Raw genomic sequence first — 25851 nt, forward strand, 5'->3', positions numbered from 1 at the left:
TCGAAAGTTGATCTAATTACGATAGTTTACCTTAATAATAGCTTGTGCCGTTTCTTGTTTATAAAAGTCTATACGGTAAATAAATGTTGGATTCCTTAGACCCAGGAGTGAGAAGTCAGGACCGTCCAGGACGTCAATTTGGCAACCCGGGCAGAGTCTTTCTCTTTACTGGCTCCGTCGTCGCACTGACTGGGTATCCAATCATGCCAATGTTTACCCGTTTGCGAATTGCAGCAAAAATTCCGCCAGCTGCCTTGCGCTAGCGCTAGCTAGCATAAATACCGTATGCACGGAGCGGCCGCCGGGCTCAGTCTGTCTTGCGCCCTAGCCGGCCTCGAGCATGGCCTCGACGCGACCTCGGACGCCGCTGATAAAATTTTATCACTGCCATGGCACTACATATATGCACTCAGCTCCTAGGGGATCGAGGGGTGACAATTAGCCTACGCTGTGAAAACTGTGGTGTTAAAACTGACACCAATTGGTGTTAATAGAGGACCACACCCTGAGGTGTTAGAATTAAACCCAAAGATTGAACATAACACCAAAGAGTGTAAATGTCACAACCAAAGGTGTAAAACTAACACCACCAATTTAACACCGGTGTGAAATAACTGGTTTGGTCCTCTATGTACACCGGTTAACACCACAGTTTTTGCTGTGTGGCTAGAAAGAAAGGGGGGGGGGCAACCCCGGGGGGCAACATGAATGTATTTGAAATGTATATACCGGTATACGGTATAGGCCCACATTACTGCCAATTAACTAATAGACGCTAATAAAATGCCTCATCATTGTTAGTTTCATATTATTGATACAATTCTTAAAATTGAGGCGCAGCATTCTTGTTTCATGCCCGGATTTCATGTCGATGCGGTTAACCTCATTCATTTTCCTTCACTTCTTTACCTTACTATGAGATAAGTCTTGCTATTTTTTTTCTGATGTTTCACTTTTAGCATTATTAGTAGTTTTGCTGTATAATATTACATGTATTCCTAATTATTTGTAATCTTTCCTTTTAATATGTCTATTTCTTATATGCAGGACCATTATGTGAAACAACCTGTGAGCTTATTAATGTTTTATCTTGGTGAAAGATGTTTTGATAAATGAAATAAAAATCATGCAAAAATTGATTTCGGATAAAATCTTTCAGCTTATAATTCCTTGTCACCATGAACCCCCCCAAAAAAATAATAATAATAATAATAAAATAAAATAATAAAAATAATAATAAAAATTAACGAACTAATGATCACTTGTTCTCTGCGATCATAAAATAATATATTTTAAAAATCGCTGGTGACCACAGCGAGCGAGCGAAATACATGCTAACAATGAAAAATTTTGTGAAAAAAATGCCTTAACATCATTCAACCCTTTCCGTCTTTTTCTTTTCCATTTCCTTTCCTTTTGATGTGAAGCTTCAAGATCATGGGGCTGCGGGGGTTGGTGCGCCCTTATACACCAGTGTCTTCTTCTAATGATGGACAATGATCAATGGTCAAGTCCAACCCAGGAAATGCTGTCTTGAATATCGAGAAAAATCAAACTAGCATTTAGTGCTGAAAATTTCATCAAAATCGGACGTAAAATAAGAAAGATATGACATTTCGCTTATAAATTGGTCACAAAACAGTGATATATGCACAACTAGGTGAGTCGATAGATGATGCCCATCACTCAATATTTCTTTTGTTTTTTATTGTTGGAATTATACAGTATATTTTTTTATAGATTTTACAATAAGGACCAACTTAATTGAACCATATATTAAACAATGCCAATTCCACTTGTTCATGGAGGAATTAATCGTTGTATCACTTGACAATGAGGAGAAAATTAGAATATTTCATATTTCATATAATAAAATACGAAGTTAATAGTTGACGTCATAGTCTCCTCATTTGCATACCATGTGCATATAACTGTTTTGAGAAATTAAGCGAAAAATGCCATATCTTTATAATTTGACCGATATCCAAGTTTGATGAAATTTTCCGCAATGTTATGCTTGTTAGATTTTCTCTTTTTATTCAAATCAACATTTTGTTGGCAGTGGTGAGGGTGGGCTTATCTTTTAATGTCGGTTTTGCACCTTTTATTAATTATGGTGCAGAATTACACCCGAAGGTTTGCAAAGTGTTTCATTTACGGTCAAAAAAAAAATCTTAGTGCATGTGTATGCAATTATGCTCAAGTTTCAATAGCGTATACGTACGGGGCAGGGGCAGACTGCACCACCCCCCCCCTGACGAGTCACAACCCATGCAAAGGACGTATCCCTGCCCCCTCCACTGAAGAGCTTGAAAACCTTTTTCTGCCCCCCCCCCTCCCTGACGAGCTTGAATACCTATTTTGCCCCCCCCCCCCATGACGAGCTTGAAGAACTTTTTTTCTTTTTTTTTTGCTTGTCAAATTTTTAGGCGGACGGTTTTACCCCCCCCCCCCTGTGGAAAATCCTAGGTACGCTACTGCTAAGTTTATTGTCACCCCCGTCGTGCCCGTCGTTACCCTGAACTAAAAAATAAAGATAAGGACAATTTGGGCTAAAGACAAGCGTCGAACTTTGGTAAACGGTCATCGTCCAATCCAGCGATCATAAATTACTCAATGAAACTCCACCAACTGGTCGATTGTAATGACTATTTAGGTGAGGAAAATACGTGTTCTCTTTGACAGTTATTGAATTAAATGGAAGTGCAAAAAAATAATAAATAAAATTGTTTTATCTTTCATTCATTATTATGCAATCTTAATTGTTTAACCACACAAAAAACAGATTTATTGCAAGATTTCCGGGCGAGGGGTCTTTGTTCTTTTTTAAAAGGAAAATCATCAACAGAACTAGATGCCCAAAGACTTTACATGCAAATGTCAGATGTATAAGTATTACAATATTATTGTAACGTATCTACACAAGTGCTCATGTCATACAATTTTTTATCATCATATTCCAGATTCCATATTTGACGGGTTATAATATTTACCGCCCTCTCTTTTTTATTGCATTTATTATCATTATTGTATATGCGCCCAAAAAACAACAGAAAAACATTAAGTTATGGCTTTGTCTTTCAGGATGCGCAATTAAACTTTTTGAATAAAAAAGGGGAAAAGTGCAACCTGTAATACTGCATTGCTTTGTTGTAAATCATTCAGTGGACCATTCAACCGTGTAATGTCAAAGAGGAAGAGAAGAGACGACGCATCGAATGCCAGCCTGCAGGAGGTTTTACCGATGTGTAATGTATTCGGGGGTAATCATGTTGCATTCACATAAACGAAAGAGAACAAAAGTGAGTAAGTGATTGAACTGACGCGAAATATACCAAATATCTCCCTGCAAATGACCGGCGGTGACAATTTGGGGGGGGGGGTGGAGCGGATCCAGGATTTTCCGAAGGGGGGGGGCAAATTTTTCGGAGGAAATTAAGGATACCAATAGCCAAAAGAAAAAAAAAAGGTCTTCAACCACAATAAAGGATCTTTCGTACCCGAAAAAATATTAAATATTAAAGAAGGGGCACTCCTATGTTTTCATGGCATTTTTACATTACAATTTTTTATTTTGCTTATCAAAGGAGGGGGACATGCCCCCTGAGCCCCCCCCCCCCTGGATTCGCGCCTGGTGGTGGGGTAAGCTGACCATCATATATCCTTTTTTCCCCAAATGAAATAACAGAGAAAATATATTTGCAAGTTTCAAGTTTATTTCATAGATTTCAAATGAAAAAAATAAAAGAATTAAAATCAATTAAAATAAACGATTTTTTTACAAAATTAATTATCAAACAAAAAAAAATTGATAAACTAACATTTCTAACAATGAACAGGGTCACATATTAAAGCAAACGAAAAGCGTAACAAAGCAAAACAAAAATAGAAAAAAAGCAATATGCTGTCAGAAACTGTTTGACTCGACTATCATTCTGCCGGACAACTAGCCCTCGGACAATTATCCCTGAGGACAACTACCCCCGAGGACAATTACCCCCGGACAACTAACCCCGGACAATTACCCCGAGGTCATTTGCCCCCACACTCTTAAAAATGATTGGTCAAAATGACCAATCTGTTGGTTAATATGTGTCCAACCAATAAAATTGGTCAATATCAACCAAAATTTTGGTCGATTTGAACCAGTAATTTGGTTGCTTTTGACCAATTTTATCGGTCTGACACATATTAACCAATAGATTGGTCATTTTGACCAATCCTTTTTTAGAGTGCAAGGAAAATTACCCCCGATAAAAATCACACCCGGACAATAACCCTCCGAAAAAAATAATTCCGTACAACTAGCCCCAACCATCCCCAAGGATTATAATTATTATTTTGAACAAAACAAAACACGATTGCAGTAATAGGTGAGGTGAATAGGTACCCGGCAGGTTTAATTCCTTGCATGCACTGAGCGCTGACGATGGTAGCTCGAGCTAAAGCCGGGGTTATAATAGCAGTGCTTTGTATCCTCAGGCAAAAGGCGCTTTATAAATAGGGCCTACAACTATTATTATCATTATTAATAATAATAACAAATTATTAAAAGTAATTGTCATTCTCAAGAGAGAGCATGCAGACAAACAAGTCAGCTTTATGTTCTTTATTGGAGCCTACATCGATTATCATGTATTTTATGGGAGCAGGGGTGGGGTGTGCGGTACAACATCACTGTTTTTTTTCTCTCTCTCTCTTTATGTTTCTAGAAAAGCTTAATTGTCAGTATTATTTTCCATTATCTTTGAAGTTTGATGTATATTATATTGGATATGGATTTATTGTATAATTTCTCATTATTTTTCAAATAATTTTTCCACTTGTTGATGAAATGTGTATTTTGATTTGAGAGAATACAATAAAAAAAATCCTAAGGGGAAAAAAATGCATGAAGAGCAACGTTTGCCATTGACGTTTGCGAAAGACTGCCCTCTAGTGACGCAGTCCCAACAGCGTAACTAACTTCAAACCCCGCTTATACATGTATATGGCAATGAAAAATACGTTTATAGTTTGATCGGTCTATAACGTGGTGTAACGGGACATAACCAAACTCCCACGCATCCCCTCATAGAGTTAATGATTATTTACGCACATACCTTGATCAAAATATGTCCAACAATACGCACACAGTGTGTGGTATACACAGTTTTAAATCATCCCCACGTACACTATGAAATTTGAACGTTACGAGTACATCTTATGTGAACACACTATGAACACTCATCCTGTCGAGTTGTCCACAGTCTGTATTTAACAGCGTGAATCATAATCTTCACATATAGACTACTATACACTGTATACACTCACACAGTAAAGGTGTCCACAGTATGTATTTGGACAGTGTGAATCATATCTTCACATAGACTACCATGTGTACACACTGTAGACACTCGCACATTAAAAGTGTCCACAATATAGAATATATCCACAGTGTTCAATTGGAACATTTTGACAGTGCGAACCACACGTCCACACAGTCTACTCGGTGAGCACACTGTGAAAATTCACACTGCACGGGTGTTAACATTTGAATTTGAGCATTATGTTAAAAGTGTGAACCATATCTACACAATCACAAATTCCACTGTGTTGACAAATTTTGAACACACTATTGCATCCAAAACGCACTATCCTGCACTCTGACATCATACCAAAAGTACTATCCTGCACTGACGTCAGAGTGCAGGATAGTGCAAGGTCTGAAATCATCTAGAATTATCTAGAATTTAGATGAAATATAGCATTTGGGGCAACTCAGTAACATAGGGGGTTGTATAAAACAAATAATGCACGCATTCTTGTGCATAGAGGACCTAAATAATGAACTCTGTGCTCGACTCGCCAAATGGATATACCGCACTCGGTCCTGCGGACCTCGGTGCGGTAAATCCATATTGGCTCTTCTCGCACATCGTTCATTATTTGGCCCTGCATGCACGCGCTTACGTGCATTATTTTGTATACGATACCACATCGATAGTACTTACCGTACCACATGCTCTGGAAATGGAGGTACAAATCGCCATTTTGTCATATGTCTTCCAAAGATTTCCCCTGTTGAATAGTTTAGCACTAACCATTTTTGTCGACGGTGGAATATGATTTGGAAGAATTTTATAGGCTATCAGGACAGATACGTCATAAAAGAAATATCGTCATGCAGGGAAGCTATGGAAGCTTAAAAGTGCCACCGAGATGTTGAGATAATTATCTCGGGAAGTCGACATCTTGATAGCAAAAGATAAGATGACGAGATCCCAGATCTCATCATGTCGACATCTTTTAGAAGAGATGATGAGATGACAAGATCCCGGATCTCATCATGTTGACATCTTGTAGAAGAGATGATGAGATGACAAGATCCCGGATCTCATCATGTCAACATCTTTAAGAAGAGATGATAAGATGACAAGATCCTGGATCTCATCATGTTGACATCTTGTAGAAGAGATGATGAGATGACAAGATCCCGGATCTCATCATGTTGACATCTTGTAGAAGAGATGATGAGATGACAAGATCTTGGATCTCGTCATGTCTACATCTTTAAGAAGAGATGATTAGATGACATGATCATGGATCGAAGATCTTGTCATCTGATCATCTCTTCTACAAGATGTTGACATGATGAGATCCTGGATCTTGTCATGTCATCATCTCTTCTACACGATGTTGACATGATGAGATCCTGGATCTTGTCATCTCATCATCTCTTCTAAAAGATGACGACATGACGAGATCCGGGATCTTGTCATCTCATCATCTCTTCTAAAAGATGTTGACATGATGAGATCCGGGATCTTGTCATCTCAACATCTCTTCTAAAAGATGTTGACATGATGAGATCCGGGATCTTGTCATCTCAACATCTCTTCTAAAAGATGTCGACATGATGAGATCTGGGATCTCGTCATCTTATCTTTTGCTATCAAGATGTCGACTTCCCGAGATAATTATCTCAACATCTCGGTGGCACTTTTAAGCTTCCATAGGAAGCTGTCTCGAATAGTTTAGATTGAATTATCACAATATCAGTTTGTTTTACTCTCCATTTAGCACGTTCAATTAATGCAAATCAGAAGTACTGACTACACCTTTACATTGACACAACTTTTATTGTGCTCTTCAAAATGTGAATCTATAGACATGATAGAGATAACGAGCTTTCAAGCACATCTTAGTACCTTTGACATCCTTTATTAAAATAAATTGTAACTGAAAAGCAAAACTACTATCAAACATTAAAAGAGTAAAACCTGCAAGTTGTCACATTTAAATTCGCTGTCCGGAAAATTGAAAGATTTAAAACGATTTTACTGACGGATCGTGGGGAGGGGGGATACACTCCAACACACACACACGCACACACAATTTTAGTACAAGTAGATAACATTGAAATACATCAAAATGTAATTTGACAGCTGAATAGGCGGCAATAAGAAAGTAAAAACTATATAGAATTTGAAAATATTGATTAATTCTCATGGCCCGGAAAATGTCAAAGGTCCGCTTCATCCCAACAAAAAGTTGATTTAGATTTAAAACATAGAAAAATCAAATGATTATAATACTGGAATTATTGTCAAAATCGGATGTATGAAAGAAATGTCATTTCAAAATTGCACTTATTCTTCGCTGAAAAAGTTATATGCATAGAAATGCATTGAGATAGTCGGTGATGTCACTCACTACAACTTTTTGTTTGTTTCATTATTTCATTTAAAAAAATGAATGACGTCATGTTCTTCATTTACATTTCGAGCAGAAAGTCAGTGATGTCACTCACGATAACTTTTTTTTGGTATTTCATTTTGTGCCGAATTGACAACAATACTCTTCGCCAAGACAAATCAAAATATGCCTGAAAAATTGCAATTCATGATATTCAGGGAGGAATCAAACGTTATTCAAAATAATAATGAAGAGAAGACAAAATGATTCATTTTTTTTTTGATAATGAACCCCCCCCCCCAAAAAAAAAGAAGAGTGATGTCATGTTCTTCATTTGCATTTCGAGCAGAATATGCATATATTGTTATGTGAGAATAAGCGAAGGTACTTGATATCCGATTTTTATGAATTTTGTAGCGTTATGTATGTTTGTTTTCCTCCTTATTCGAACCTACTTTGAGTTTAGGACTCGAGCCTTAGAATGAAACGATACTGAACGGCTTTTTGTATATCATGAATAGATTTGGGACTCGTAGGGAACCGAGCTCAACCATTTTGTTCCCTTTGTGTTGGATTTTAAGCCAAATTTAGCATAACATATTCTATAGTGATATATGAAATAATACATGTTGTTGTTGTTGTTATTTTGAATAGGCAAACTAGTCAGTTTTGACTATTGTTGCCTTATAAATATGCTTTTCTTTTTTTCCAAAATATGATAATTTCTTTGTTCAAATTATGTCAGTTTGAAAAGTAAATGGAAGAAAGGAAAGAAAAGTTCCCAGGAAATTGTGCAAGACCACCTCTCCTGCCCTGTATTAGTACGTTATCCTGACAAGCCCGCTCGAGGTGCATTTCGAGGGCGTCTCAGGAGTACAAAAAAAAATTGTATTCCCTATGTCTCTCAAACGTAAGCAGGGGGCGCTCTATCCAATACCTCGTAGAACTTGATTTAAATTCCGCAGGTGCAAATTTATGTCAAATCGATCGGAACCATATCAACATTATCATTTTTTTTAAAGCGAAAACATTTATAGTAGAATAAATACTGACATTCAAGGGCCATGTGATAAAGTGAAAGTGACAATAAAGGTGCACACATAGATTAATTCGGTGAAAACATCATAAAGAATTACCCCCGAAAATATGAATAATTATATACACTTTGCTCAGCAAGGTATTATGGTCACGAAAGTAATAATTTGCTAAAGTTTAGTTCTCTTTACTCTTGACTACACCCTGTTAAGATGGTTGCCATCCGGGCAGCCAATTTGAAATCTATGAGTCCTTTTGAAATATCTGATTAGAGCACTTTGTGTCTTAAGTGTGAGATTCTCCACTTTACGTTCCGCATCAGGGATATTGTTAACATTTAATTCCGCAAGTAATAGGGCTCGTTGAATAATAAATTTAGGGCAAACATATAAGAAATGGTATATCGTTTCTCTTTCATTACAAAATTCACACAATCCAGTCGTGTGTCTTCCCTTCTTAAAAAGGAAGTCATTTAAACCCAAACCTCCCAAACGTAATCTGTGGATCATTTTTTCACCTCTTTTATCTATACAGAGATAATCAAAGGGAGTTTTTTCGGAGACAGCTTTCTGGTATTTTTTTAATTCTGGAGTTGACTTGTCCCATCTCTTCTGCCATTCCTTTCTTGCAAGAACTCTTACAATCTTTTTTTTTCTTGGATATGAATCCGCAACAATAGTTATCAACTGGAAAAACATATCAATAGAAATTGTTATAGATTTAAACGCAACCCCCTAAATCGTAGCAACTTAGTTTGCAATCCAATAAAAATTACGCACTTGAGACTTGCAATTTACTCTCTCTGCGACGACCACTAGAATAAAAAAAAACTGCGAAATCTGTTGCATTAGGTTAAAATGTTTTTGTTTTTATTAAAACATATCAAAAATATGAATAGATTTGAATGATAAAATAGAAATAGTAATGAAGAAAATATTGCAATATGGTAAACTTTTCTTTCTAAAATAAAAACATATAGATATATATCTGCAATATAACTATCACATCACAATGTAATAAGTAAACTTTAGAGGTAATATTTCAATCAAGTTGGCAATAAGAGTTAATATTAGATAGCCAAGACAGATAGCCGAGCGCGATTGGTCCATTACGCGTCACGTGATATGATCAAAATCAATGTATTTTCCCAGCCGGTCCACCTTCGATGAATATATTGACCAACCGGTCCATGAATATATTTTTCTACGTGTATGGCGCCCTCTTGTGGATTAGATGTTACCATGCATTATCGGCCTGCCTTGGGTCCTGGGCTCGAACTTGGATTTAAATCTAGGGCTAGGCCTAAAACAAAGTTGATTTGAATAGAAAAGGGTTAGACTAACGTTATTTATAGATATCTATAGATCAAGATCTAACGTTAGATCTATACCAGTTCAATCAATCACTGTGAATATCATATACATGCTGCATGCATCGTTAGGCCTAACTTTAATTAGAGGCTATCTAATATAACAGATATTGACTGATGGGATGTGTAAAAAAAACATTCTTTGGACCACCTAAAGGATTAATATTTTCCCTCGTGATCATATTTTCCCTCAGCGCTGCGCGCTTCGGGAAAATATAACCCCTCTGGAAAATACAAATCCGGCGGTCCAAAGAATGTTTATATTACACACCCAATTAGTCAATATCTGTATAATATCTGCAATATAACTATCCCATCACAATGTAATAAGTAAACTTTGGAGGTAATATTTCAATCAAGTTGGCAATAATTATATAATATTGGATGGCCTTGAGGTTAATACAAGGAAATATTGGACGAGCTTTGCATCAATATTTTGCAAAGCGAGTCCTATATTTCCTTGTATTGACCGAAAAATTGGACATCCAGTATTATGATTATTATTCATACAGAGAATTTTAGCAAATGATTTTTAACTTACCCTCCCGCCCCGAGACTCTGACTCTGCTTCGGGGATTCCCCTTCTAGTCGTCCAATATTTTCAATATTGTGTCACCTCGGAAAAAAATATTAGGCGAGTTCAACAAACGTTTTAAGTGGGTCGAGTGCATCAACAAAATAACACTTGTATTTGGGCTCTAAAATTGTCTGTATGAATAATAATAACATATAATCCTATGCAGGGCCCGCTGGAAGAGCAGCTGACTAAATAAGTTATTATTATTCATCTCAGTCGCCGAGTCTCTGTTGGGATCCGCGATGCCTTTAATCTGTTTACTATCAAACACTCGTTACTCGATCACAAACAATCGTTTGACTTAACGGTAGGTTACCATTTTTACAATCAAATGACTGCTTTTGAGACACCGAGCATTTTTTCCTTGCCTCCTTCTTTTTCCGATAGAGTTCGTAAGTCACAAATCGGTCTGGGGCGAAGAAACGTTGGTACACAGGAGACATTAAAACACAAAGACCAGATACAAGGTGCATTCCAATGAAAGACCAAATTGCACTCGTGTAAGATCCGGTTTTGTCGATACTCTCACCTGAAAAAGCAAAGTAGAAAAAAAAATCTTTCACCATCATTATCTTAATCGTCATGATTAAAATTAAGGATCCCATCTACATCATCATCATTGATGATGATGATGATGATGACGATCCCATCACTTGTATCACTTATACCACCACCGCCTTCCTCGTCCTGCTTATGAAAATATGGATATTCATATGTACCATCGTCATTGTCACCATCACCTCCTCGTCCTCATAATCTTCATTATTCTAATCATCTTCCCCAGCACCATAACCATCAATATCATCATCATCTTCATCAAAACATCATCATGATCATCGACCCCATCGCTATTATCACCACCAATCCCACGTCCTCCTCATCATCATCACCATCGTCAAAAACACCAACCTCAACAACATGATCATCGATCCAATCACTTCGTATCACTTCTACCATCATCATCATCATCATTGACATCTTCAGCATCACCATCACCTGATCATCCTTATCAGCACCACCACCACTAGCATTATGGAACGGTCATTTACCGACAAGAGATCCGAGAACAAATCCAGATCCATAGGTGCATAAAATAATACCCGAGGTCTCTAGCGCCCTCCGCGGCCCAAAGAATTCGTTTGAAAGGCTATAACTGATTGTGTTGGTCGTCGACATCGTTACTCCGCCGACAACTAGAGGGGAAAAAAGCAAATAAAAATCATCTAATGACCATTATTCGGTATTCACATTTTCTTTGAAATGCCACAAGTTAAGTTGTGAAGTCTTCCATGAAAACTTGAGGAGAGGCAAAAATCAACAAATCAAGTGTGTATTGTCAATGCATTGGATGATAAATCCACTCATCAGGATTTCACCATGCCAATGCGATTTTGGATTAAAGGTAGTCATTCCCAGGATCAAGAGAGTGCTGTTGGATATACGTCCTTGCTGCGGACGGTGCCAGCGGCCTGTAACCGACACCAACGTTATACAACGCTTATTCAAACGAGTGCTGAATGCCTGAAATGTGATGATTCTCAGTTTTCGTATGCTTCGGCTGCTGTTAGAAGATCCTGACCGGTTTGCTCCGCCTCCTTCTGCTGAGTGAAGTGACATCAGCAGCTTTGGGCCAGCGCCGATGTGTGTGAACATTTGCTATGCGACTGGCTGATTGATTGGCAGCTGCATTCAAATTACCTTGATGATCTTTGAAATGCCGGCGTGTACAGCAGTAATATAATTAAAACCGCCTAACAGCATCCACTTGAATCACGGTAACGACATCCTTTAAAAACTGTAGTGAATTCTGAAAGCCCAAGTCCCCCCCCCCCCCCATCACATGCCCCCTGATAGAAACCAATTCCATACCCGAAGTAATTATAAACTAGGTATATCACATTAACCTCGATAGTTGTAGGCCTGAATAATGCCACAATCTAGTTAGTACGACCATGGACCTAGGTCCTTCTGGTACGACCGTACATTTTCTGAACCTACCCACAGCAATGCCATACATGACGACCTCACTCCTAGTGAACAAGACGAGGAGCATGATCACGATGCTGATTCCACTGGCAATGACGAGAAGGAAAATCCGTGGAAATGGAATATAGTCTCCTATTGCACTGATGACGATCTTTCCCACGAGGTTTGCGAACCCGATCACGGACACGACCCGCACTCCTGTCATTTCTGTGAACCCCACTGACATCATGTACTTTATCTGTAAGAGAAAGAGATGACAGTCACACCAACGAAATTGATTCTAAACCGACTACTGGTCCGTCATTGGGATTAACGTTACAAATAGATTTGATCGGTCTGGAGTCGGTCTTACCGGTGTAACAATGTCTGGAAAAGGCCCGGGAAAAGGGTATGCTCGTGACGTCAGAACCTGTTGCATAAATTGATAAATAATGTATAATATATATACCTCCTTCCACCTGTCGTGTGATCCGTTACGAACCTCACGATTGGTCTTTCGTAACTGATCGCAAAAATTGTTGAACCATTCAAGTTTTTTTCTACGATCAATACGATTGCCTCGACTGATCTCGCTAATAAATATACCATTTTCCACAAGAAAGGATCACCAATCGTTCTTAAAGTCGCTCTTAACTTACGAACAGCTTTATGAAACGGCCCCCGGGTAAGATATTATACGTTCTTATCATTACGATCACTCCACGATTAAGACCGCGTTTTAATCGTGGCTCGAATGATAAACAGTGGGAATTGGGCAGATAGCATTTATGAGGCGCCCATTATGTAGTTGAATATTCAATGGCGCACTATTACCCAGGCCGTAGCTCCAGCTTCCGAAGGCGCTGGGTGCATTCAAGGAATTAATCATGCCGTGTACCCATTCACCTCACCTGGGTGGAGTGTAAAACAATGTGGATAAATTTCTGTTACTTCAGATTGGATTGGCAAGCCATTTTGACATACAGAACATTTAGCATCTAATAGTGGAAAGTGCTTGGTGTAATGAATAATAATTTCCAGCGATCAACATTCCTTGGAGAGTTACGGAAAGGTACAAAATATGCTCTCCGGATCAATTGACACTTGCATTTGATTTGTAAGCCTCTGATTATCGTGATTTTTCTTCAGCGTTATACTTATTCTCTAAGTAATCAAATCAACTTTTTATTGGGGTGGACTTGGCGCTTAATAATGAAACTGTTTTATCCATGCATAGGACATGTACACTGTAAAAAATATTGGGCAAAATTTTAACCAGCACGAGGGTAATTATGTATCCAACCAATTTGGGGCAGTATTTTACCCAATGCGGGAAGCATATTGTCCAGTAAGGTTAAAATATAAGTAGAAATTACTTTTGAATGAGCAAAATTTCCATCACACTGGATAAATAAAAATGCCTAAAAGAAATGCCCAATGTTGGTTGGATACATAATTACCCTCATGGAAAATTTTTACCCAATATTTTTAAGAGTGTAGGATGCATCATAATATTTTGCAGGTCATTTAGTCAATATAGAAACGTGCAATATTTGGAGAGAGTCTCCCCCAAAAAAATGAAAGCAGTGACGTCACGGAGGAGGGTTCGTCTCTTATTATCGTTAATTATTATTATTTTTTGTTTGGCGTCACCTGTGCCTGGGGGCGAAAAGCGAACTGAATCACTATGACCCACAGGTCTCTCCCCCGATATATCTTATCATGAGATGATCATGATCCATTTTGTAAACAATTAATGTAAGAACCCGGTGATCTCCCCTCCACCTCCACTCCTTTTGTAAAAAGCGCTTAGAGACATGCAACTTTGCTTTTGTATTTTGCGCTATACAAAAACGTTTCATTATTATTATTAATAAACATATCTAATACGTTTTCAGTAACTCATGATTTTGGGGTCTGCACCAGGTGTTTCGTAAAGCTGTTCGTAAAGTTACGCACGACCGGAACATGTTCTTTGGTTACAACTCAATTACATATAGATATCACATGGCATAAGAAAGGATCACCAGTCGTGTGTAAAGTCATACGTATCTTACGAACAGCTTTATGAAACACTCACCAGGCTCGCTCTGAAATACTTCGCACCACAAGCGTTCAGTAACTACAGTAACAGATACAAGCGTTCAGTAACTACAGTAACAGATACTCGGGCACATAGTGGATGGTGCTTATCTGGTGCTGTCAATAACAGCACCAGATCAGCACCGGTCTGGCACGGGCTATTCGTGCACGCGGCATTCATGAACTCAAAATTTTACGACTTAGCCCAGAGCTGGTCTGGACCAGCGAGTTACTGAAAGTGGTATAAAAGTGCTTGTTCGGTCCCTATAATCACACAGACTAGTGATTTTTGGGAGGAAAGTATCTTTGCAGCACGGAGAGAACGCTACATCTCCTTTTGAAGCAATATGTACCGTGCATATTTTGGACATTCACTCCATAAGCAGCTAAAATTCACTCTCAAAATATGCAAATCTTATTTCAAAAGGACTAATCTACAAGCATGACAAGAGGAGCGTGACTGGGGACCAAAATAATCATTTTTCAATTAGAGACTCACTGACGTAAGTCCAGACCGACGGGTTCCATACTCACCCAATTGACTAAGTAAAAGCAGTCTCCGATGCCATTAAGTATCATTGATATTGATATCAACCAAAGTTCTGGAAGAGTCAGTGCAACTAGGATTCTCCTCGTCATGTTTGGATTCGATAAAGTTCCTACAACATCAGCGTTACCCGTCTCTCCATTCGCACACGGTACAGTCCATTCATCGGGTTCATACAAAGCGCGCCCTCTAGAAGCCATCGTGTCCATATCTTTTATTCTTTGGTATCTCGCCTCAGTCACCTTTACAGGTAAGCTTTCAACATGAGTTTCCTTTCCTGGCGGGAAGTAATCAGATTGTTCTGTTGAAGATACTGTTTGTTTGGATGTATCTTGGATTCTATAGTCCCCCTTCAACGGTTCGAATTCGTTGGTATCCTGCTGCTGGGGATTGCTTTCCGGTTTGTCAACGCTGGCACTGTTATCTGAAGGGTGGGGTGGGGGTACACAAAATGAGCAGACACATGGGAATCCAACCATGAAGAGAAATGGACCAAGTATCCGAAGAAGGATTCTCCAACCATACAATGAAATGATGAAAGACATTAGGGGTGTAAATGAAAGCAGACCTGTATAGGGAACAAAAATTTGATAAAATTTAAAGATATAATGTATGAGAAAGAGTATCGTAAATTCTAATTGGCTTAAAAAGTGTAAAGGACCGTTTTATTTCAATGTATAAATTCCAAAAAAAACCTTAGCCGAATACCCACTTGGACAATGTGGTCCCTGTAGAAAGGTTATGGGAAATGCAGAGTTCAGCAGTAGACGGGTTAACTCCTAAAAAAAATAAACACGAATTTGATGACAAGCATGCAATACCATTTCAAGGTGGTATGTTACCCTATGGATGAACTCTAGATATCTTTTGTGTACACGTTGATGTCAAAGTACGGCATGGCTGCAAATGTCGATTGAGGCGCTTTAACTGTGGACAGACGACATGATTACATTTTAGGGACGAAACCGCTGTTTTGATAACCAATTTTCGACACAAACTCATTCCTTTATCATGAAGGGCATCTGACAATACAATTTCTATGTTCTTGAATCTGTCGTGCGTCGTGGAGTGAAAACTTCTTAGTACCTCCGTACACAGCAAAAACTGTGGTGTTAACCGGTGTACATAGAGGACCACACCAGTTATTTTACACCGGTGTTAAATTGGTGGTGTTACTTTTACACCTATAGGTGTCATTACAACACCTATGGTTGTTATATTTACAATCTTTGGTGTTATGTTCAATTTCTATATTTTAACACCTCAGGATGTGGTCCTCTATTAACACCAATTGGTGTCAGTTTTAACACCACAGTTTTTACAGTGTGTTCAGAAATCCTTTGGTCTACCCTTTTCCCTTATGCCACCCACTTCCAGTTGCAGTAAGAGTTGCGTTTAAACGCAAGTCAAAATATCAAGCGCAAGTCCCGAGTACGGGTGCTTCATTGGTTGGAAATCAAGTTGAGCAAGATATTTTGAGTTGCGTTTGATCGCAATACTTTGTGTAACGAGCCCAAGATCACACTATTTTTATATAAATTAATCGTATAATTATCACTGTGAATTATTTTAATACTAACCAAAGCTTGTTCCACTGAGAAGCAAACCCATAGCCCTCAAGTTATTTTCTTCGGGGAAGTACAAAAGAACTGCGTCATAACAGCTAACACACAGTATACCGCCACCTCCGCCGAACACTAGTCCATACACGAAAAACACCGCCAAAATGTCCGTAAGAAATGACGTCACAATGAGAGCACCAACCATAACTAAGAGGCCTAATATAGCGACACGTCGGCAACCGAATCGCGCGGTGAGAATGTTGACCAGTGGGGCGACCATCAGAGTTAGGCCTATTGACACCGATCCGATCCAACCTGCAATAATAAAAAACAGTGGGGCAAATAAGTTGTTTTTCACTCTTGCTTTGTGGTGTGTTCAATGTCGAGTTTCAAATTTACACACCTGATGGGTGTTTCATAAAGCTGTTCGTAAGTTAAGGTTAAGAGCGACTTTAAGAACGACTGGTGGTCCTTTCTTACGCACTTAACTATCGCCAATGAACGATGAATATGCAATTTGGCACAAGAAAGGATCACCAGTCGTTCTTAAAGTCGCTCTTAACTTACGAACAGCTTTATGTAACACACATCAGTAGTTATTACGAAATTACAAAACGTAGATATGAGGCACTAAGAGATGATCAATGTCCTCCATTTCCGGTCATAAAAGCAAGCGAGATTTAGATCTCGATTCAGAAGAAAATTCAAACGCCGGAGGGTGTTTTGAAAATCATTCAGCATTTTGAATGCAACGAAATATGAATGTTGTCTCGTCATTGGACAATACTTTTTATGTGGGGGTCTTTATGTTATTCGCAATGCTATCACCATAATCTTAAAAAGTCTTGGGTTGTGTTTAAAAAAAAAGTGTTTGTAAGTTAGGCACGATCGACCGGAACATTTTCTTGAAGCTTATTCAGCTATGTGGAAAGATATACTTAAGTAAAACAAAGGGTAACCTGTCGCTTGTAAAGTCATGGTAAGTTACACACAGCTTTATAACAGTTCATCTGGGCCCGGTTACACAAAGACTGGCGATGAAAAGCAAATATGAAAGAACATTTGTAATTGGTTCCTGGTCAGTATTTTATACTAGATGCACTTATAGACAACACTGATCTCGATTGGTTAATCCATTTAGCAATTTACGTTAATGGTAATCTATGTGTCAAAAGAGCCCTGGGCCCCGTCTTACAAAGAATTACGATTGATCCAATCAATCGTAACTCTATGGAAATCCGTCAGTGCCATAATCGATTTCTACAGGAAAATTGCAAAATGTCCTTTGTAAACAAAGGAGAACACACCAAATTGTCAAGAAATCAATGGATTCATGGATATACATTCATATCTAGAAAATCTTTTGAACAAAGTAACATGCATTTTATTAGTTGACTTTGCTGGCTTTCCATAGTTGCGATTGATCGGATCAATTGCAACTCTTTGTAACACGGGCTCCTGACGTCATCTCGAGTAAAGTTTTAAAGTGCCGTCGACTTATAGAGGTGGTGACATACGTTATAACGCCAAGACGACATACAAAACGTTTTGTGTCAACAGGGCGAGATATCTTAATTGTCTCTCCAACATGTCCAAGTCGATATTTGAAAAGTTGTATGTCAACATCGCGAGATACGTTATCTCGCGAAGTCGCCTTATGAAATGTATTTGTTTCGCTAAGTCGACTTACCAAAAGTTGTTTGTCAAAATGTCTTTTCGCCATCTTTAAAGGGATGGTCCAGGCAGGAAATATTCGTATCTCAATAAAAATTGAGTAAAATTCACAAAACAAAATGCTGAAAAATTGATCAAAATAACAAATAACAAAAAGTTATCGAATTTTTAAGATTTGTATTATTCTGGTGAAACAATTTGAGGCATGTCTTTTTGAATATTCATTAGGTGGGCTAATGATGTCATATCTTACTTGTTCTTTTGTATTTTATTGTATGAAATTAGGTTCACTCAAAACTTTCACCCAAGAACTAAAACAATTGGACTGAAAACTGATTAAGTGCATTAGTTATTTATGCCGCAACTTATTCCATTATAATGGAGACACATCATTTACACATGTATGAAAGAATGAAACATTTATGATTTCATGTAATAACCTAAGAAAAGGGTAAGTGGGAATGTGACATCATCGGCCAACCTAATGAATATTCATGACGATGTGCATATAACTGTTTTCACAAAAAGAAGAGAGAGTTTAGATAAAAGTATTTGGTCATTGACTAAGTCAAACGCTTTTTGTAAATCTAAAAAAAAAAAAAACGGCTCCCGTATAATCCCCATTATCCATGGCAAAAAGCCATTCATCTGTAGGTCTCACAGGCCTAATTCATTCCCCATAGACTCATGTGTTAAATGGGCACTTTAAAAAACTCATAAAAAATAAGGATGAAATTCGGGGGTCGAATGTTTACTACCAGTGGATAGGATTTATATCTGGCAATCCATATCTGACCAGAAAAGGGTCCCTCGACCGGCTCATTTTAAAAATAAATTGGCGTGTTTGAAGACACCGTCGGGGGGAGCAGATTCATCAACTCAAACAGCAAAATAGCCGTAATCCTTCCGCCAGTCAAAATATAGTCCAAAATTGGTGATATTTCTTCCCAATTAGGGAAAAGGAAGTTCAGTAATTACCAAAAATAGAATCAGTGTTAGATGGACAATCATATGCATACACTTTGTCAATCAGCCATATCAAAATAAAAAAAATAGCAATGGGTTGGCTCGAATGAATATCTAGGGCCTGCCACTAGTGATTAGGCCCGTGAGACCTGTAACCTGTGATAGGGCTGTCGTCGTTGAGTGTTTAGGTCTAAACACATGGGAGTAATGAAACTGGTCTGAAATTATCAGGCTTCGATTTATCCCCCTCTTTGTGTAAAGGGTGGCAAAGTTGAAACTAAATATTTAAATGTACCTGTTCTATTTCAATACGCTAAAAATATGAAAGAAATGCATGAGTGATGTACCAAATGGTCAGCTGTTTTAAGCCTTTTTTCATGGACACAGAGTGAAAATGAGCATTTCTGCGCAAACAGATTTCTGCGAGCTTTACAAAAATGGGCAGTGTTCAGAAAAAGAAAAGAAAAGAGGTAGAAAAAAAATCAACAGAAAATAAAACAAAAGGAGAAACAAATGGAATGCCTCTGTCCGTCTTACCTGCATCACGCGATTCAACATAGCAGCATTGCTGACTTTGAAAACTACTATAACTCGCACAAGATGTTCAGTGATACTTGGTTAAACTCATTTCCACGTTTTATGAACTAGACCAATACACTTGCACAGATAGGATGATAATTCAACAAATTCCTCCAATGTGGCCAAAACTCATTGACGTAACATGATCTTTGACCTTGATCATGTGACCTGAAACTTGCACAGGATCTTCAGTGATTGATTACTCTTACGTCCAAGTTTCAAAAGTCATATCAATAAACTTGCAAAGTTATGATGGTAATTCAACAGACCCATTTAGCCAAAGTTCATTGACCTTTGACCTTGGTCATGTGACCTAAAATGTGCACAGGATGTTCAGTGATACTTGATTACTCTTATGTCCAAGATTTATGAACTAGACCAACATACTTTCAAAGTTATGATGGTAATTCAACAAATACCCCCAATTCGGCCAAAGTTCATTGACCCTAAATGACCTTTGACCTTGATCATGTGACCTGAAACTTGCACAGGATGGTCAGTGATACTTAATTATTATTATGTCTAAGTTTCATGAATCAGATCAAAAAACTTTTAAAGTTTTGATTGTAATTCAACAGATGCCCACAAATCGGCCAAAGTTCATTGACCCAAAATGACCTTTGACCTTGGTCATGTGACATGAAACTCATGCAGGATGTTTGGTGATACATGATTGACCTTATGTCCAAGTTTAATGAACTAGGTTCATATATTTTCTAAGTTATGATGACATTTCAAAAACTTAACCTCAGGTTAAGATTTCGATGTTGATTCCCCCAACATGGTCTAAGTTCATTGACCCTAAATGACCTTTGACCTTGGTCATGTGACATGAAACTCTAATAGGATGTTTAGTAATACTTGATTAACCTTATGGCAAAGTTTTATTAACTAGGTCTATATACTTTCTAAGTTATAACGTCATTTCAAAAACTTAACCTCAGGTTAAGATTTGATGTTGACGCCGCCGCCGCCGCCGTCGGAAAAGCGGCGCCTATAGTCTCACTCTGCTTCGCAGGTGAGACAAAAAATGGGAAAAATGAGAAGGAAAAAAAGAAAGTAAAAAAAAAGGATGAAGGGAAAGAAGCTTTTCATCCCCTCGAAGAAAGGCTACAAATCAAAGCAGTGCCAAAAATAGTAATAGTAGAAGAAGGTTTCGATGAGGGTCGATGAGGGTCTGTCACTGCCAGGCGCGGATTCGGGGGGGGCACGTGCCCCCCCCCCCCCCCCCCCGAGAAGCAAAATAAAAAATTTGTCTTCAGCAGCTTCCTTTGCCATTAAAAATTGTAATGTAATGTAAAAATGCCATCAAAACAGAGATGTGTCCCCTCTTTTGAACTTGAAGACCTTTCTTTTCTTTTTTTTTTCTTTTTCCCCCTTTTTTTCTGGTACGAAAAACCCATAAGTTTCATAATTTTTTTAATGAAAACCTTTTTTGGGCTTTTTTTTTGCGGTACGACATATCCTTTATTTGAGGTTGAAGACCATTGTTTGTTTGTTTTTTGCTTGTCAATTTTTTTCGAGGACGAAATATCCTCCGAAAAATTTGCCCCCCGCCCCTTGTACAATCCTGGACCAGCCCTATAGTCACTGCAGACCCGATTTGACCTACCTACTTTCATGTTCTTATAATAATAATAATCCACATTTATATAGCGCTTAATACATCGGAACGACGTCTCTAAGCGCTTTACAGTCATCGGATCCTTGCATGCCCGCATACAGTGTATGCACCTTCTCCACTCCCTGGGGAGCATTCCAACAAGAGTTCCAAGACTCAATTGCTAAGCATACTACATAGAGGCTTTCACATCCTACCGGGTACCCATTTAACACCTGGGTTGAAAGAGGCAAAGTGTGGATTTACGCCTTGCCAAAGCCTTGCCCTTGTGCATTTTCAATTACCTGTTACATGTACAGGTACTTACATTGATATTTATTCGCGATCGTTTCATTCTTACAAATAAAACAGTGAGAAAAATATAATCATTTTCCGAAAACCTAAAAAGACATCTGAAATTTTCTGCCGAATGACTATTTAATGTTGCTTCTTCTTTGATTCAACAAAAGAATAAAATAGTTAGCACACCCTTATCCGAAAAAATACAAACTCAAATAGATATGACAGTTGTTTAAAAAACCAAAACATTTACTTGCTCTAACATGTCTACCAGCTTGGCGTTTACCAGCAAAAAATGCTGTCCTGCCGAGTTCCTACAGGAGTTATCACAAACACAAACAGAATATTCGTGCATTATTTAAATAAGGCGTTAATTGAAAAATATAAGTACATTCAACAATAATTTATAAGTAATATTCATCTTTGCCTAATTGAGTTAGATTTACTAAATCAAAGCAAGCCAGCAACATGCATTTTCTTAAATAAATAAATTAAAGACAAGTTAGAACTACTTAAAAAAATAAAAATAATTACAAATTATATATTCTACTTATATTCATCAAGCATTAACTACTGATTCATATTTCTTTTTACTTTGTAGCGTCGTCTGCTACGTAAACTAAATGAGCGAATATGACCAGAACTAACCATTATGTTTATGCAAATTAGAACACTTTCCTTTATTCGGATTTTCTGGGACTTTTCGTGTGGTCTTCTATGGACCTCAAAGAAATGTTCTGAATTGGAATAGATTCTGTTGCAATTTGTTCCAAGTGAAAAGTTAAAATGACTGGACTATTACAGGCGCTCTCCCTATAACGCCCATGCAAGCATACACAAAAGAAAAAAAAATCAATTCTTGTCTCATACATGAGAAAGGAGTCTGCAGGATTTTTATCTTTAAAATCAATAATAGTATATTACGATGTTTGTGTCTCGAAATAACAAACTCTCTGAACTGAGACTGTTCTATGATAGGCATCCGAAAATCAGTTGAAATCCTACCTCTGACTTTAACAAAATCTACATTGTAAGATCGTATTAAAATCACCACCGAAAAGTCCCCACAAAATCTTTAAAAAGGACAAATGAGATCATTTTCAACGAATTCAAAACGAGACTTGCTTGGAAGAATTAATTCCTTCTTGTTGTCAAAAAGAGAGGTTCCTTGATGCGGCCCATAGACTGAGGAATCTTATTCGTTCGAAACGTCTCCGCCACTATAATCAATACAATAGTATCTGACAGTGCCGTCTCCTGCATTGTTTTCTATTATTAGGTTTGGTATACTTTGATGTTGTTTCTATTCGTATTTTTGCACTATATTATTGTCGTGTTGACAAAACTTTTTTTATATAGGGAAGGCGGGGTAAGTTGAGCATCTAGGGGCAAATGACCAGCCCCAGGCCAATAATGAATGAGTCAGGCATTGTAGTGGTGCCATATACTGCTGACCCATTGCATAACCCATAACCCTGCATGCCACATTGTTTTCAACTTTGAAACAAAAGGTACTTCTTAGAGGGAAAAATACAAATTTCAGCAAAAAAAGTATTAAAAAAAGGTGTGAAATAGATAGGTGCTTCATCTTTACACATCATAAAGACATAAGAACAACATTGTTAGTCCAGTTATGGATCTTCAGTCTTGTCAGTCTTTTACATGATGGATCCATAAGAAATGTGTGGATGCGAATTTATCGGACTGGGACTGAGGTAAGTTGAGCCAGCCAACATGGGGCAAGTTGAGCCATGGTAATTCTTATGGTAATGTATATAAAAAAACATGTTTCAAAAAACCCTTAATAAGCCATCGATATGCTGGCAGAAAGGAGCAAATTTACATGACTGTATTTATTGAGAATTAGCAAATGAAAAGACTTAAGATAAAAAAATCGATATGCTGGTTCTTCCCGCATATACATTTTGTACATTGTTTTGTGGCTCAACTTACCCCAGACGGTGGCTCAACTTACTCCCACAGATGGGGCAAGTTGAGCAATTTGACATCTCTTTTTTCAAAGGTGACACTGACATTCAGTGTGGGGTAGGAATTTATACATAGATAAAAAAAAGTATTTCATCAGAATTAAATTTTAAGGCAAGGTATATTATTTCTACAAGATTATTAGTCATATAAATTCTAACATGCAAAAAGCAAAAAGTGTTACAACTTACCTCGATCGCCTTCCCCTACGGAATAGTATCCCGTGTAGAGTAGCATTTATTTTCCGCATATAAAAACACAACAGAAATACTGCACGGATATGCTATGTATATATATATTGTTTGAAATAGAAATCTGAGAATAGAAATATTCCGAAAATTCATTTTGCCTAATTGATCGTGGGCCCGGCAGCTACTGTGCAGCGCCACTGAGATCGACGAGGCTGTATCCCCAAAACGCCACACAGGTTAGCAACAACTCCCATATAAAATACATAAAAATGTATAAATATAAAACAATATAATGATATAATGATTGCACAAACATAGCTGACGTAGATCACAATAAAACAAAAGTGCACGATAACCAAAACATAGCTGTTGCATTAATGCAAAAGGGCATGTTTTATGCCAAACACCAATGCTGCCTATAAGTATAAGCAAAGTTTGGTAGAAGTCACGACACATAGGATGGGCCGGGGTTTGGGTGTCCGGACACGTAACAAAAATGAAGCCTTCTTTTTTGTTAAACAAAAACTGTGCATTGAATCATCATCATTATTTGTTCTCTATAATATTAATAATAATAATAATAAAGGTATATTTACCCAGGGTAGCCACTTCAGTTCCGAAAACTGTTCTCCCAGCGGGCCCTGCTATTATTACCCGGCTAAGCTAGGCTACCTTCTCGGTGCACACAGCTTTTTGAGGAATTACTTCCTGCCGGTACCCATTTACCTCACCTGGGTCGAGTGCAGCACAATGTGGATAAATTTCTTGCTGAAGGAAATTACGCCATGGCTGGGATTCGAACCCACGACCCTCTGTTTCAAAGTCCGAAGACTAATCCACTGGGCCACAACGCTCCACATATTGTCAAACATTTTCTGCTAAAACGTTTAAGAGATTTGAATTGTGAACGTTTTCATTTGGCTGTTTAAAATCGACTGTCCGGATACACAACCTGTCCGGAAACCCAACAACTGAGTATACATGTTTTTATGTGTTTACCTGTAACTGTAACACTACTGTTGAATTCTTCTTTAAAAGCAATAAACATAACATTGTAGCTGTATGTTATACCGAACTGCACGGTATAGACAAGGAACGATGCTGCGACTACTACCCATCTCCTAGGGGGGATCAGCCGATGGCATGCTGGAGGAACAGCGGGAGAAGTCATCTTCATCAAATTATTCCACCTTGTGGCCTCCGATCGGCGATCAACGATAAGCAATAATGGTTTCTAAATTAGCGAGACTGGGGATACAGTACAGCCATACAGATAAAAACGGTTGCGAAAATTCACCACCATATTTATGTGGAATGACAATTCTAAGAGTGATGTCTAACAGTATATAATACATCGCTTGTAGATATCATATAGCAGAATCACAATTGTGATATAATTAGACCAGTTGTTGATTTAACACAAGATGTACGTGTGTCGGTACGAGCCTCCTCTTGAACTTTGATCTTTATTGAATAAATACCTTTTGGCCCCGATTGGGGCAAATAAAGGCTCAAACATTTGAACAAAAGTAACAATATTTACAAATTGGTAATATACATACTACATGGTGAGCGACGGAATTTAACGTACATACATTGTGAGACAACTTATACTAGGACTATTGTGTTTATAAGTCCACGCGTGGGGAACATATTGCGCGCATCCGAGCGTATCATCAGTGTCGGCAAAGGCCAGTATACAATTAATATAATGCACATTTATGAGTGTGGTTATGACGAT

General features: G+C 38.0%; 2 protein-coding genes across 3 annotated transcripts in view; both read right to left on the reverse strand.

Moving 5' to 3' along the window:
- LOC121405850 (2-oxoglutarate-dependent dioxygenase htyE-like) overlaps window positions 1–178 on the reverse strand; it is a 30040-nt gene extending 29862 nt beyond the window's left edge. Inside the window, exon 1 of one of the 2 annotated variants that reach the window (XM_041596821.1) lies at window positions 39–178. The gene's annotated coding sequence lies outside the window, so the exon portion shown is untranslated. Of the gene's footprint in view, window positions 1–35 lie in introns of both variants that reach the window. The other variant, XM_041596822.1, reaches the window with a different exon arrangement.
- Window positions 179–10800: 10622 nt separating this feature from the next.
- Window positions 10801–25639, reverse strand: LOC121406358 (monocarboxylate transporter 14-like). The gene is made up of 6 exons (XM_041597394.1): window positions 25110–25639; window positions 16833–17129; window positions 15240–15820; window positions 12657–12882; window positions 11708–11851; window positions 10801–11187 (listed from the first exon to the last, which is right to left on the reverse strand). Exons 1-6 carry the CDS (start codon window positions 25285–25287, stop codon window positions 10922–10924), a joined length of 1692 nt encoding a protein of 563 aa, XP_041453328.1. The 5' UTR covers window positions 25288–25639; the 3' UTR covers window positions 10801–10921.
- Between the last annotated feature and the right edge of the window lie 212 nt (window positions 25640–25851).

This window comes from Lytechinus variegatus, chromosome 19 (assembly GCF_018143015.1).
Source record: "Lytechinus variegatus isolate NC3 chromosome 19, Lvar_3.0, whole genome shotgun sequence".
NCBI classification, from domain to species: domain Eukaryota; kingdom Metazoa; phylum Echinodermata; class Echinoidea; order Temnopleuroida; family Toxopneustidae; genus Lytechinus; species Lytechinus variegatus.